This window comes from Chrysemys picta, chromosome 1 (genome assembly GCF_011386835.1).
Source record: "Chrysemys picta bellii isolate R12L10 chromosome 1, ASM1138683v2, whole genome shotgun sequence".
NCBI classification, from domain to species: domain Eukaryota; kingdom Metazoa; phylum Chordata; order Testudines; family Emydidae; genus Chrysemys; species Chrysemys picta.
In genome coordinates, this window is record NC_088791.1 from 11,764,909 (window position 1) to 11,781,341 (window position 16,433).

The 16,433-nt window shown below is 44.5% G+C and overlaps 1 protein-coding gene across 1 annotated transcript in view; it reads right to left on the reverse strand.

The window, feature by feature from the left end:
- Positions 1–12,657, reverse strand: part of IL2RA (interleukin 2 receptor subunit alpha) — a 30,660-nt gene extending 18,003 nt beyond the window's left edge. Inside the window, exon 1 of the mRNA XM_005291939.3 lies at positions 12,375–12,657. Coding sequence (XP_005291996.3) covers positions 12,375–12,441 — 67 coding nt within the window. The 5' untranslated portion in view covers positions 12,442–12,657. The remainder of the gene's footprint in view (positions 1–12,374) is intronic.
- Between the last annotated feature and the right edge of the window lie 3,776 nt (positions 12,658–16,433).

A 16,433-nucleotide genomic window follows, 5' to 3' on the forward strand; every position in this document is an offset into this window, starting at 1 on the left:
CCTCCCATGCGCCGATGGCTGCTGCCACTCACTTCATCAGTAGGATTATTAGCAGCACAGGTTTCTACAAGAGGAGGATACTGGGAGAATCCTGATCCTGGGAGTTTTGTCATTGACTTCAGTGGAGTCAGGATTTCACCCCTCATCTTTAATCCATCAGAGAAGGAATCTGCCTTGCAATCACTGAGTCTCAGCACCATTTACTCCCACTCCCCAGCAGGACCAGTGCAAGGATGTTTTTCGCCCTAGGCAAAACTTCCACTTTGTGCCCTTCCCCCTCCCCGAGCCCTGCGCCCCCCCCCCCCCCCCGCGGCAGCTCCCACCACCCCCAGCCCGGGGAGCCGTGCAGCAGCTCCCCACCCCAGCTCACCTCTGCTCCACCCCCTCCCTGAGCCCTGCGGCAGCTCCCCGCTCCCCCAGCCCTGAGGCGCCCCCCTTGCGGCAGCTCCCCCCCCGCCCTGAGGTGCCCCCCCATGGCAGCTCCCCACCCCCCCCTCCGCCTTGAGGTACCCTCCCTGCGGCAGCTCCGCCCCCCCGCCCGGGGAGCCGTGCGGCAGCTCCCCACCTCAGCTCACCTCTGCTCCGCCTCTTCCCCGAGCACGCCATCACTGCTCCACTTCTCCCGCCTCCCAGGCTTGCGGCGCCAATCAGCTGTTTGGCGCTGCAAACCTGGGAGGGAGAGAAGCAGAGCGGGGCGGCGTGCTCAGGGAAGGAGGCGGAGCAGAGGTGAGCCGGGGCTGGGAGTTACCCTGCGTGCCACCCCCCACCCCCTTACTTGCTGCAGGCGGCCCTCCCCGCGCCCCCCCTGCCCCAGCTCCCTCCGCCTAAATGCCGACGATGACCGGGACGGCCGAAGATCCAGCCGCTGCAGTCGCCGCCGAAGAAAATGCCGCCCCCCAAATGCTAGCGCCCTAGGCGACCGCCTATGTCACCTAACAGGTTGCACCGGCCCTGGTCCACAGTAGTAAGGGTGATGCTGCTGAATGAATTTCAGAGCCCAGTTAGGTGGGGTGGGTTCGACTCTCCTTCCTTTACTCTGAGAGAGAAGCAATGCAGGAGACATGGTGGCTGGGAATGGCTATCAGGAACAATAGCTGTGTGAGCTCATGCCTGCCCCCTGCTGGCTGGGCTCAGATCACACCTCCTAATCCTGCGTAGCAGCGGCACAATGCCAATAACATTACCTCAATATAGAGGAATATTCATGACCAGTTTCTTTTGTGGTGGATCCCAAATATGAGGGTCAAAAACACTATAAAAATTCATTAGAAATATTCTGGCCCATTTTTCCATTTCCTTAGATTCAGACATTATTTTTCAAAGTTCATATTTTGACACCTGTAAATACTGGTAGTTAAAAGGCAATTATTTATCAGGAACAATTTCTAATATTCTGGTTAAGTATTTTATTTTCTTAATGAAATTAAAAATATATATATTTTACAGTTAAACTTGATATCTGCCTCAGCACTTGCATCCCTAATTGTATGGTGTAATGTTGAAAAAACAAAGATAATCCAGCACAAAGTCATTGAACCGAGTAATAGTTACAACAGCCACTAAGCAAAACAATAAAAAACTAGGAGATTCACAGTTATGTCCCCACACACTAAACAGCAACCAACCAACAACAGCTTATGGTGAGAAAGTGGAGGTTGCAAACCTAAAAATAATTCATTCAGAAAACAAGGACTGTTATGACAGCAGTAAATGACATCCAAATATAATTCTCAGTCACCTAGGATTAACTAAGAGTGGGTCATATTAATGCTGGTTGGGAGACACGATCAGGATTTGCTGTAGACCCAGTGTTCGATGAATGCATTCCCAAATGAGGTTCTGGAATCATTTGCTCCGGGTCCCTGAATCTTGAGAAACTCAAAGATGGGATTCCGGACCTGGAGGGCTTTCTTAGCATGGGATGCTGTGTTAGGAAGGGCAACTGATTAATTGATGAATCCATTAGAGACAGAACCTGCCAAGAAGAGGGGGTGATCTGTAGACCAAGGACCTTCAGTCAATGTAGGAAGCGAAAGATAAGACAAATGTGGTCAGTGGCTATTTATCTGTAATACACATCACAAATTGCTATGATGAGACTTCCCTGCTCATCACCTCCTCCCATTTCCTGTGACAAGAAACAATAATGCAACCCCCTCAGAGGACAAGGGCTAGGATCTCAAACTCCAGACCGTCCTCTGTCTTTAATTCTTCTTGCCTTCTACCCCTGACTCCTAAGATGTCCTCTCTGTGTAGATAATCATGGCCTTGCTGACATTACTTCCAGCCATGGAAATCAGTGATTTCTAAACCCAGTGCTATGATGTCATTCTCCAGGTTCCTCTTCTTTACTTTCACTGTCACCTACTGTCTCGCTTTGTACTTCCCCTCCCCTCCCTCCTACTCTCCTGCTTTAGTGAAAGCTGAGGGCAAGTGAGCACACAGGAGGAATGGCAGGAAGTAGGCAAAGAGATCCATTGTGCACAAATGATCTAAACTGTTTTAACGTCTTCAATCCACCTACATCTCTTCACGGTTAAAGGATTTGCCTTGTTTAAACTAGCAGAGGATTGTGGCTTCTAGAGGAGCTGCTGTACCCGAAATAGTTAACCACATGCTTTACCACAGACTGTCAGGGTGATTAAAATTAAAGAGTTATCAGATGAGAGACATTTCGTGAACACGTACTCTCACTTTCCCTTAAAGCTAAAAGCACGGTTCCCTCGAGACTTCAAACGCCTCTTTGAAGCAGCTGGTAGATCTGAATCTCACCAAACAGCATTCCAACCTACATCTCTTTAAATTCTTAATAAAAACCCACAACATTTCATCTATTCATTGTAAAGGGCAACTGCTCGCTTATCTGGTGAGATGCTTGGGGTTCTGCTGAGCTGCTGTGCACAATACTGCACAAAAAATGACACTTGTAAGTGATTGTGGACAACACCTCCACCCACTCTGCCGCTCAGACCCATAATGTGGGTGTCATCTTCACATTGGTCCTCTCTCTGGATCCTCACAGCCGGGCTGTGTCCAGATCTTTCCAAGTCTTCCTGTACAACATCTCTAAGATCCAACCTTTCTTCTCCATCCACACAACTAAAACTCATCCAGACTCTTAGCATCTCACAGCATCCTTTTCTGTGGCCTTGACATGCAATCTTGCCCCACTCATATCCATTCAGAACGCTGCTGCATGGATCATTTTCCTACTTCATCCCTTTGACCGTGTCACCCCTTTCTTTGCTTCTGTCCACCATGTCGCCCTTCTCCATTGCATCAGACTTAAATTACTTGTCTTCACTTTCATGGCCATGGGTGGCGGGTATCATAGGCTGGGGGAGGCTGAGTCTCCTCAAACAGGCAGGTGTGGCCCCGCCCACACTCCATCCCCAATCCGCCTCTTGCTTCCTGCTCTGCGGGCGGCTCTTCCCCTGTGCCATGGCCCCAGCTGACGCTGGCGCTGTGTTGCCTGCCCTCCTGGCGCTCCAGGGCTGGAGAGGCTGGGGCCATGCTGCCAAGGCTCCTGGCACTCGGGAGCTGGGGGGGGCTGGGACCACAATTCCCGCCCTCCCAGCGCTCTGGAGCTGAGGGGGTTGGGGCAGTGCTGCCCGGCATCCCAGCCCTCCAGGGTTGGGGCCACGCTGCTCACCCTTCTGCTGCACTCTGGGGCTGGGGGCACTAGCCTGGGGCAGTGGTCAGATATCACAGTGGGGGGGCTCTGGGCTCTGGCGGGTGGGTGAAAGGGATGGGGCTGGGGGGCTAGCCTCCCCGAGCCAGTGGTTCACCCGCCGCCCATGTTCATGGCAGTAGTATACGGCATAACAACTCATGGCCTTTCATGATTTATCCCCATGCTACCTATCATCTCTATAAGAACATAAGACAAGCCATACTAGGTCAGACCAATGGTCCATCTAGCCCAGTATCTTGTCTTCTGACAGTGGCCGGTGCCACATGCTTCAGAGAGAATAAACAGAACAGAGCAGTTTTGAGTGATCCATCCCCTGTTGTCCACTGATCGACCTAGCCTCCATGAATTTATCAATTATACCTTTGGCCTTCACAACATCCGATGGCAAAGAGTTCCACAGACTGATTGTGCGTTGTGTGAAGAAGTACTTCCTTTGGTTTGTTTTACACCTACTGTCTATTAATTTCATCAGGTGACCCCTAGTTCTTGTGTTATTAGGTTTTGATCACTTTTGTAGTGGTAATGAGGGTAGCCCATTTCAAACAGTTGACAAGAAGGTGTGAGTAACAGTAGGGGGAAATTAGTATGGTAAAATTAGGTCATTACAAAACCTAATTTTACCATACTAATTTCCCCCTACTGTGGCTATTTCATACTAATAATCGAGTTAGAGGACTGGTTTGATACAGGAATCCAGACAGAAAGTCAACTATTTTTTACCAAAATAGGTGAGAGGAGAAATTTGACATGGGTCTTTGTAGTACTAGGTAGACACAACATAGTGAGTCAGATGCCATGATAATCTGAACTAAGAATTTGCTTTTTTTTTTTCTTCCATGGGTTTGTGACACTAGCTTTGACATGGTTTGATGCGGAATATAAACCTGTAACATACAGAATAGGACATTTTTTCCCTGAGTACATGGGTGACATGGAAGGGAACAGTAGTAGGCTGGCAGCTCGGAAGATTTACGCAGAAATTGTTGGAGAAAGCAACACAGCAGACAGAAACAGTCAGATAGTTCAGAAGTGAAGAAAACCTTTCCCAAGAGATCGCAAAAACTCAACCCTGTCTCAAAATCCAGAGATTCCCACAAAAGGCTACTTCAGGAGCTCATTTCACCAAGGGGTTTGATGCTGTTTCTGAAACTATATAATCTCTAGATGGTATCCGACAATTGAAACTGACCTATGAAGAGGAGAACTGATACCCCTCTGCTGGACTGAAATGGGAACTATTGTGCTCCAGCTTTGAAAACTTTTCCCAACTATTTTTGATCTAAAAGTAAAAAAATGGGTGTCGGTTCTGTCTTCGTAACTTTTCCCCCCTGAAGTTGTTTTGTTTTATTATCACTGGTTATGTATACAGGTAAGTTAGAAATGAATCTGAGCTGTGACGTTTGGGTCCAGTTCAAAAGTTCCCTGAAGTCTGGGAGTATTTGTATCTGGGGTTTTGGACCATGTGTGTTGTAAACATATGTAGTACTTAACAAAATCTCATAAGAAGACAAGATCCTTTCCTTGCGGAGTTTACAATCTAACTAATACAAATAAAATACAAATGAGAAAATCAGGCATAGGCATGGTGAACAGCACCAGAAAGGAGATCAGCATTGAAAGGCCAGGAGAAACCTACAGTTCCTTGCCGTATAGAAGAGACAGGTCTCAACTGTAATGACTATATAGGTGCTTTATTCAGTTTTCTGGCCCTCGATAGGGCCTGTAGTTCAGGCTCTCTAGCTCATGGACTAACTAAACATGACAGGCCTGATTCACCATTGCCTGATACCTTGTCTCATCATTTAAACTGTACAAAGTGAGTGCCCTTTGGGCGTGAAATGCCACCGCCAGCATACATGAGTGAAGGCATGTGACTTGGTAGTATTTTACATGCACTTTACAGAGCTATACGTGATTCCAGAAAATCCGGCTCAGTTTGTGCTGCTGAGTATCACTACATATAGTGTCCCTAACTCCTGTCCTGTGCTAAGCAGCCATGCCAGCGACCGCTGACCACAGGGCAGATTTTTTAAAAGGGATGCTCCGGAAGAGAGGGAGAGTTCTCAATACGCAGTCGAGAGGGAAATTGTTCCAAGCACAGAGAGCTGGGTGGAAAAGGCACAAAGCAAAAAATGGGAGAATTTATTTTCTATTCTGTCCTTTTTTGTTTCTTATACCCCTCTGTTCATTGTGGTAAAACCAAAGAGCTTGTCCTTCTCCGGGACAACTGCTGAGTACATTGCAGTAGCAGCATACTCATTTGGTATCGAATAGATCGTGTGAGCAGCACATTATTTTGGTGCTTGGGCATTTTTAGTTTTGAATCGACTTGACCACATTTTTACTCAGATGTGGCCTTTGTGACATTGGCCTCATCTGTGTTCATGCCCACAGGTAAAGGTCACTCTGCTAAGAAGGAGATTTGGCTATTAAAAGCATTTGCGTGCATATCGATTCAAACCCTTTTCTTTGGCATTAACCTCCCCAATTTGGGGTTTTGGTTGGGTTTTTTTAAGGGGGGAGAATGGGGATGTAATAGAACATCACCTGTGAGAGGAATTGCTCTGGGTGACAAACATACGGCCAGAATATATGGGTGGTTGGGGAATACATGCTCCAACCTTGGATAATACTGAAAAAACCGATGAATCACACTAGTTTGGTTTGAAATGGTAGGGAAAGAAGTCTAAGAACAGCGCCCAACTGAGTGATGTCCACCTCACAACAATAATCAGAGCCATTTGGTTTTTCACTGGCAGTCTCAGCAGGGAGAGCAAGGACTGAATAGGCATTATTCATTAGTATGTATTTATACCTTGTAATGCCCCTGCCATTTTACAAAATTGAGAGTAAAGCATCTTCCCTGACCTAGAGGGCTGAAGCTTTAAAAATGAGAAGATAAAGAAAAGCCAGCAGTGCAGGGCGGTGCAGAGATGAGGAGATCATTGGTGAAGAGAACAAGGTGGGATGGAGTGGGTTGTAAGGAAGGATTTGAACCAGGTGAGAGGAAATCTGGCAAACAAGAATGGGAAATTGTTCTAAAGTTCACAGCCAGGCTGGGAGATGGAGGCAAAGGGCAGCAAGAGACAGAAAGCCAGTGAACGGTTTCAGAGTAGCAGCCGTGTTAGTCTGTATCCGCAAAAAGAACAGGAGTACTTGTGGCACCTTAGAGACTAACAAATTTATTAGAGCATAAGTTTTCGTGGACTACAGCCCACTTCTTCGGATGCATATAGAGTGAAACATATATTGAGGAGATATATATACACACATACAGAGAGCATGAACAGGTGGGAGTTGTCTTACCAACTCTGAAAGGCCAATTAAGTAAGAGAAAAAAACTTTTGAAGTGATAATCAAGATAGCCCAGTACAGACAGTTTGATAAGAAGTGTGAGAATACTTACAAGGGGAGATAGATTCAATGTTTGTAATGGCTCAGCCATTCCCAGTCCTTATTCAATCCTGAGTTGATTGTATCTAGTTTGCATATCAATTCCAGCTCAGCAGTCTCTCGTTGGAGTCTGTTTTTGAAGTTTTTCTGTTGTAAGATAGCCACCTGCAGGTCTGCCATTGAATGGCCAGACAGGTTAAAGTGTTCTCCCACTGGTTTTTGAGTATTATGATTCCTGATGTCAGATTTGTGTCCATTAATTCTTTTGCGTAGAGACTGTCTGGTTTGGCCAATGTACATGGCCGAGGGGCATTGCTGGCACATGATGGCATATATCACATTGGTAGATGTGCAGGTGAACGAGCCCCTGATGGTATGGCTGATGTGATTAGGTCCTATGATGATGTCACTTGAATAGATATGTGGACAGAGTTGGCATTGGGCTTTGTTACAAGGATAGGTTCCTGGGTCAGTGTTTTTGTTCAGTGATGTGTGGTTGCTGGTGCTTTAGGTTGGGGGGTTGTCTGTAAGCGAGGACAGGTCTGTCTCCCAAGATCTGTGAGAGTAAAGGATCACCTTTCAGGATAGGCTGTAGATCTCTGATGATGCGCTGGAGAGGTTTTAGTTGGGGGCTGAAGGTGACAGCTAGTGGTGTTCTGTTATTTTCTTTGCTGGGTCTGTCTTGTAGGAGGTGACTTCTGGGTACTCGTCTGGCTCTGTCAATCTGTTTTTTCACTTCAGCAGGTGGGTATTGTAGTTTTAAGAATGCTTGATAGAGATCTTGTAGGTGCTTGTCTCTATCTGAGGGATTGGAGCAAATGTGGTTATATCTTAGAGCTTGGCTGTAGACAATGGATCGTGTGGTGTGTCCTGGATGGAAGCTGGAGGCATGTAGGTAAGTGTAGCGGTCAGTAGGTTTCCGGTATAGGGTGGTATTGATGTGCCCATTGCTTATTAGCACAGTAGTGTCCAGGAAATGGACCGCTTGTGTGGATTGATCTAGGCTGAGGTTGATGGTGGGATGGAAATTATTGAAATCATGGTGGAATTCCTCAAGGGCTTCTTTTCCATGGGTCCAGATGATGAAGATCTCATCAATGTAGCGGAAGTAGAGTGGGGCGTTAGGGGACGAGAGCTAAGGAAGCGTTGTTCTAAGTCAGCCATAAAAATGTTGGCATACTGTGGGGCCATGCGGGTACCCATAGCAGTGCCGCTGACTTGAAGGTATATATTGTCCCCAAATGTGAAATAGTTGTGGGTGAGGACAAAGTCACAAAGTTCAGCCACCAGGTTAGCTGTGACGTTATCGGGAAGGAATTCAAGGGGTGGAGGGGGCTGTCAGTGCAGTGGAACAGGTTTTAGCAGCAGAGTTTTGGACTGACTGGAGGGGAGAAACAAGGGGGCTAGAGAAGAGGTTACAGTTATCAAGGCGAGTGTGACCAAAGTCATGGGCATGTGTTTTTAACAATGGAACTTTAGTGAGAGACTGGATATGGGGTTAGAAGGAAAGAGATGAGTCAGAGACAATACCATGATCATGAGCTTGGGAGATGGCAAGCTGATGGAGTTACCGGTGGTAACATGATAAGGGAAGTGGAAGAAGAGGATTACACTGGATAATAAGAATCTGGAGTACACTCAAGCCCTAATGGGGAAAGAGGAAATTTCTTCATCTCAAAGTGGAGATACCGTAGAGAGTCGCTGTCTGTAGCAACTTCTACCTTTCCTAGACCATCAGATCATGGGGTTGGCAGTCTTTTAGTACAGAGCAAAGGGTATTTTTATATTGGGCATTTACTTGATAAGGGCTGCTGCAACTGGGAGTCCAAGGGGTTGCTATAAAGTAGCTTGCTCTCTGGTCAGCCTCGTGAGGACTTTGTGCGTGTGCTTGATGATTTAACATTGTATGTAACATCCAGATACCATGGTGATGGGCATTGTGTACAGATACGTACATTGTGTATACATTTCTGAGCACTGGTACTCTACATTTTACATTAAATTCTCAATTTTTTATTTTAGTCCTTTCTGGGTATGAGCCACATTTCAATACAGTATATTAAAATTCAAAGGGATCGTGACAAATTGGAGCCCTGGGCTATGGACAACAAAATGAAATTCAACAAAGACAAATATAAGGTGCTACATTTAGGGAAGAGAAACCAAATCTACAAATATAGAATGGGGGATAACTGACTTGGCAGCAGCACTGCTGGGAAGGATCTGGGAGTTGTGGTGGATCACAAGCTCAACACGAGTCAGCAATGTGATGCTGTGGCAAAAAAAAAGGAAACGCAATTTTGGATTCCATTAACAGAGGCATAGCCTGCAAGTCACAGGAGGTGATAGTACCGCTTTACTCAGCGCTGGAAGGCCTCAGCGCTGGACTCAGTACTGTGTCCAATTTTGGTCACTGCCGTATAGAAAGGATGTAGAGAAACTGGAAAGGGTCCAGAGGCAAGTGACAAAGATGATCAAAGGGATGGAATGCAAGTCATAGGAGCAAAGGCTGGAGGACCTGGGTATGTTTAGTTTGGAAAAGGGGAGATTAAGGAGGGACATGATCGCAGTCTTCAAATACACCGCTACCCCAATATAACGCTGTCCTCGGGCACCAAAAAATTGTACCGCGTTATAGGTGAAACCACGTTATATTGAACTTGCTTTGATCCGCCGGAGCATGCAGCCCCGACTCCCCAGAGCGCTGTTTTACCGTGTTATATACGAATTCGTGTTATATCAGGTCGCGTTATATCGGGGTAGAGGTTGAAAGGCTGCCATAAAAAAGATGGAGAAAAATTGTTCTCTCTTGCCACAGAGGGCGGGACAAGAGGCAACAGGTTCAAACTCCAGCAGAGCAGATTTAGATTAAATCTCAGGAGAAATTTCCTAATGGCAAGAACAGTAGGACAATGGAACAAACTGCCTAGGGAAGTCGTGGAATCTCCTTCACTGAAGGTTTTCAAAAAGAGGCTGGATATCCGTCTTGGATGGCTTAGACATAACAAATCCTGCATTTGGCAGGGGGTCAAACTAGATGACCCTTGTGGTCCCTTCTAACCCTATGGTTGTATGATTCTATGATTTTCTGTTAATCTAGGATGCTTAGTTGGATTGCAAGCTCTTTGGGGCAGGAACTATCTTTTTTGTCCTGTGTTTGTACAGCACCTAGCACAATGGGGTCCTGGTGCGTGTCTGGGGCATCTAAGTGCTATCACAACACAAACAATAAATAATAAGAAGGTAAGAGACAGTATGTCCAATGAACCAGAAGACAGGAGGCATGAGTTCTCTCTACCCTTGCTGTACTGTGCAACTTAAATAAGTGAATGATCTCTCTCTGCCTCAGACTCTTCATCTATAAAATGAGGGAAATGATGTTTGCCCACATTTTGGAAAGCTCTTCGAGAGCCACAGCTGAAAAGTGCTATATGAGAACTAAGTATTTTTATTTTCATTCTCCGTCCAGAAATGTTCATTATTGACAGTGTATTTGCCCAGAAACCCTGTGCTATATGAACTGTGCAACAGAATTTATTTTATTACATTGATCTGCAGTACTGGGAGAGCTGGAAAATCAAAGGATAAATGCGGTGCCACAGGCACTGTAGGTGCAGTGATTACAAAGAGACATTGTCAAGTTTGGCCCGTGATTTGGCCTATCCTCTTTTAGTTCTATGCGTTTGCAAGACTCCCTACTGTCCTTTACATGTTCCCCATAAGAAAGAAAACAACACACTAACACCCGCAGTACTCAGAGACAACCCTACAATAACTAAACTGGAGGGGAAAAGATTTTGGTAAAGAGTCAGTTCAGTTTCAAAGGGCATTATTATAAAGAGAATAACAAAATGAAGTTAAAAATCATGAAAGTATCGGGACAGGCATTCATAGTAAGTACAGGAAGCGAAGGAAAGAGGGGGTGTAACGCAGGAGAGATAACTATATGGAAATATCTTAAGTTAGTCTTCTATATTTATAAATTCATCACAGAATTCAATTACAGAATTCAGTATGAAATGCAAGTGTTACACACCCCTCAGTTTTTCCATGATTCTAAGAAAGGCTTCTGATAAATGCAGATCTCAGAGTGTGCTCTCATTGTGTGTACTCTCCCAGGGCACAGTAATACAGAGAACATGATACACAGGACTTGACTCATCCCAGAACTGATTCCATTTACATATCTCCTGCTGAACATTTCACAGTGAGACTGCCACATGCATCATTTAAAATCGTGCAGGGGATGCTGGCATTTCATTTTGCCATTACAATGTCTCCATTTAATAAAAAGATGCAGATGTATCAATGCATTATTCTCTGAAGATAAAATTGCCTGGAGATTAAACGTTTTGTTTATGAGTAGATTGGGGCAACAGCCAGGTCAAGTTGTTCCATTATATACAATACAATCTCCTCTCAAAATTACAATTGCTCTGGTACAATTTCAGTACCCAGTGCTGGATGTGAGCAATTAGCAATGAAGTCTTCAGTTTGTCAGAGTTTCTTCCCCATGAAAGAATTTCTTTCTGAATTTCTTACCCGGCTCTTACCTCTGAAGTTGGAAATACTTGTGATGTTTAGAACAGAAATATCATAGGTACTGACATTACAATGTATAGACATCTTTGCATTCAAACATACTAATTCAGACTCAAACAAAGATACCAATTACTTATATATTACCAATCTGTTCCTCAAGTTCAGCCAATGTCTTAGGGTAAGTGAATACCCCAACAGGTAATACTAATATAAACCAGTAGTGCGTGGTGAACGGTTAATCTAATTTCTTCTAGAATGAATAGGTAGCATTTATTAAAGGGGTGAAAAAGCATAATTGGTATTAATCACATCTGTAGCAAACCTCGATTATATATCCGCTACCAGCAAGTACACCAAAGTCACTTGCCAGTTATCTGAGGAGGTTATTGACATTTCAATTTCTATTTTTATATTTCCTAAAGTTTCATGCAAAATGGAAAAAAAATCAAAGATCTATTTGTGCTAGAAGAGTGCGTAGTATTCCTTTGATCTGCCCACTGTTCCAGTGATGGGTTAGAAGAGTCATATGTTACTCAGACAAAACAGGTAATGGTCCCACTCTGGATTGTCTCCAGTTGATGGTTTGTGGGCACATTTTTCTTGCTTCCTTAGAATACAAAGTTCCTTTAATCTACTAACCTCTTGCCTTACCTTAAAGCAGTCAACGTGTCAGTAACCTACGCCAGAGCAACCAAGCAATAGTAAACCTGGTTTTACTTTCCAGAAAGCAGCGATGATCTCTTACCAGTTCCATGTCCAGTTGCCTCTCCGGATCTGAGCAAGCCCCACAAGAAAAGAAAAACGAGCTCCATGTAACCTGGTCACGTATTTTCGACACAACGCTGATGGGGAGGAGGTTTTTAAAAGGTTAAGGGGCTTTCACTCAGTAAATCAATGATCTGTCGATTGCACTATGACAGAAAAAGGGATAGCCATTTGGAGGGCACAGCTAGGACATTTCTCTCTGGTCAGCATATCATCCTTTTGCTGTCTAGAGCTGTGCGAGAGAATGAAACTAATGATGTGTGATACAGTTTAGCTGTGGTGTGTAGGAAGTGGTTGATAGGTAGGTGGCTCTTATTTGCACCCTCAGCTTCATTTCAATTGTCGGTCAGAAAGGGTGGGGAAAAGCTTTAGCTGTCAGGTTTGGACACTTACCTACCAAATGGAAAAATATTGTCCCTTTTAGGGTGACCAGACAGCAAATGTGAAAAATCGGGACGGGGTGGGGGGTAATAGGAGCCTATATAAGAAAAAGACTCAAAAATTGGGACTGTCCCTATAAAATCGGGACATCTGGTCACCCTCGTCCCTTTGGATTTAACTACGGAGAGGAAAAGCAAACTCTGTTCACTAGGACAGGAGCTGAATGGTACCTGGTTTTCTGGTGTGTGATAACTGAATTCATATACCATACTGTCAGTTACAACTGTAAGGAGGAAAAGCACCCCCAGGACATGTCAGGTTGGCTTTGCAGTGGTGTTTTTCTGCTAGCAAGAAGAACACTTGGAAAACTGCAGTGCCAATTTTTATGGCTCTTTTTAAATGTAATTTCTACATGTGATGGGTGAACTTCCAAAGTACTGGAAGGTCCATTTGAATAAACATCCGTTGATAGGGCTGGCCAGTTGGGAATGAAGATGTCCTGTTCCCATTCTTAGAATGCCTTGTGTTCTCATGGAAAACCATAGATGGAATATAACTCCTTCCAAATCAAGGTGCCATGTGGGAATCATTCTCTGACATACTCCCCTGAGAGAAGTTGGAGTTAATAAATAGGACACACTTTATATTAAAGTTCCACTTCTGTATGGTTTCTAAAGGATTAATGTATCTTTTAATAACTGATTAATTGATTGTTATAGAATCCAACAGGACTCTAGATTGCTTAGAAACATGTATAACACCTTCTACTGATGTGCTTATAACCATATATTACTGATGTCTGTAACATCTATTAATCATTAACCCTTTATAAGCCATTAACAAATGGAATCTTACTCTAAAGGATGACCAAGAAATGTGTGTGATTTTTTTTTTAAATTTTATTCTAGTAGTCAGCTGTGGTGGCTGTTGAAATAAAAGATTCCACATTAATATCTTCTGCTATGAAACCTAATTGCCAGAGACCTCCCATAGCCATTCCAAAGTATAGTGCTTTTGCAGTGACTGCTGCTTCTGGTGAACTGCAGCTGAGGATAAGTCAGAGCTCCCTCATGTGGTAGGTGATGTCCCTTTTCATACCAGCTCCTCCTTCTCTAATGCACAGTGCAAAGCCTCATGGTGTGTCTTGCTGTAATGGAGTATGGGAATGTGCTTACACTTGGCCAGGAAGTTACAGTCCAAGGTCAATCGCCTGTCATAGATAAAACTGTATATGACGTGACCAAGAGAACAATGAGTATCTTTAAAGTGCTGCTGGTAAAAAGGGACTATTCAGGGACCGCATCGTGCTCCATATTCATCTTCTGAGACTGAACTAGCATTGTGGGGACTTCCACCAACCATCTACCATTGAGGCAATCCTTGATGAATAAGTGCAAGCCAGAGCACTTTGGAAATTCCCTACTTAGTGGTGCCAGGCCTGCTTCTTTTTGGCAGGATCATGGAATAATAGTTCCAGCTCCTTGCACACTCACCAGAGGGACTATGCTTCTGTGATTTCATGCACTTTATAACTTTCCTAGATATTTTTTTTTATCCTCAGAGTTGACCCCATGTGTTGCTTGTGGAGCCATAAGAATCCCTCATTTTTTACTTGCTTTAAATCTTCCTTCAGGGCCCCTTTTTCCAGATGAAGTCTGTTTGGGTCTCTCTTCAACACTCCTCCATAGGGAGAGAGAGAGAGAGATGATTTTTTATCTTAAAACAAAACAAACCCCTAAAATCCTACCAAAACAAGAGACATCACTGCACATGCTTCTCGCCTGGGGGAGAGGATGAGAGAACAATCACCATGTGACAGATGTTAGTCACACTGCTTAATGCACTACTGCAAGGCGATCACACAGTACGAACATATGTCTTCCTATGAAAATATTTTCTGTGAGTTTGAAAGTTCACCCCACTGCCAAAGTGTGTGAAATCTGAGTGAAGGCATCCATAGCGTATGGTGTTGGTGGACAGATTTATTTTACTTCATTGTACAGAGGCAAATCATAGCTTTGCCTCTCATAGAGATTGTTTCCTCAATTAAATAAGTAGTTTTGAACCCCAAAACTTTTACTCTCATTTCTTTTCTGACCAAACTCTTGAATTACATTAACTGAGTCATTTACCTCGCCAAGGAGGGACTTTTCTGAAGTCCTTCAGTTCATTCTGCATTCCCTGGTTAATAGCAGCACTGGAAATTCTTCTCTTTACCCATCAGCTCTCACAGGGAGCTCTGGACAGGGCCCATCTTTTTTTTTCCTGATTTTAGCTGTATTTCTTCTTTTATTTTGTACAAATCCTTTACGTATCCGGCCATGCCAATAGGGGCAGCCCCTTGTGCAGCTTTCTCGTTATTTTTGAAAATCTCTCTTTACCTTTAAACATGGATGGAGGTGGATTCTGGCAGGTGGGTAGGGAGCTCCCCGTTTCAGGCAGCCATCTGCTGTTAAGCCCTTCCCGTGCAGGCTCATGAGAGTCCCCACATTCTACAAGTGTGGGGATTTCACAACGATATGAAAATATCCAACCCTACCTCACTAACCCTGATATTGGAAGTAACAGAGACCTTGGGTGGCTGAAAATGTCAAGTGCAGTTTGTGTTAGTTAGCCTTGTAACTCTTAGCTGGCAGTAGATATATTGCTGTGACAATGATCAATGAGGAAGTAACCACCCTTCCAAGATAGCCTTTTTGCTGCTTACAAAGGACATTAGGTAAAGGGGTTTGGATAAAATGTTGAGATTGAGGGAGATTGTGGCACTGCAAAGCAGGGGTCTGGATGTCCCTGCCCACCACTGAAATGATGAGAGAAAGGCTCTGTAACAGGGCAATCTGCCCTTTTAATAACCTGTGGGGGGGGGGGGGGGGGAAGGGGGACAGGGAGCAGCCAACTCTGCCCCAGAGAGAAGTCCAGCAGGCGAGAATCAGCTGATACACTTACACAGACATCCACAGACAGGGACACACCCAACTGAGTTATATGAATGCTTTGCCAGCCACTCATGAACTAACAATAGAGAGTCTCTAGCCAATTCCCCCAAGCTCCCAAGCCTGCACCCCAGAACTGTACTGTCTTGCCCTGGTCAGAAGCTGACCAATGTAAGTTCATTACCCAGTCTACCCCTTCCTCGATGTGGAGAGGACACACACTAGCCTTTGTAAACTGAGCTGAGATTTCCCAAGCACTTCAACCAAAACCCACTGTTTTAGGTAAGATATAAAACAGATTTATCAACTACAGAAAGATAGGTTTCAGAGTAGCAGCCGTGTTAGTCTGTATCCGCAAAAAGAACAGGAGTATTTGTGGCACCTTAGAGACTAACAAATTTATTAGAGCATAAGCTTTCGTGGACTACAGCCCACTTCTTCGGATGCATACAGAGTGGAATAAATATTGAGGAGATATATATACACACATACAGAGAGCATGAACAGGTGGGAGTTGTCTTAACAACTCTGAGAGGCCAATTAAGTAAGAGAAAAAAAAAAAACTTTTGAAGTGATAATCAAGATAGCCCAGTACAGACAGGTTGATAAGAAGTGTGAGAATACTTACAAGGGGAGATAGATTCAATGTTTGTAATGGCTCAGCCATTCCCAGTCCTTATTCAATCCTGAGTTGATTGTGTCTAGTTTGCATATCAATTCCAGCT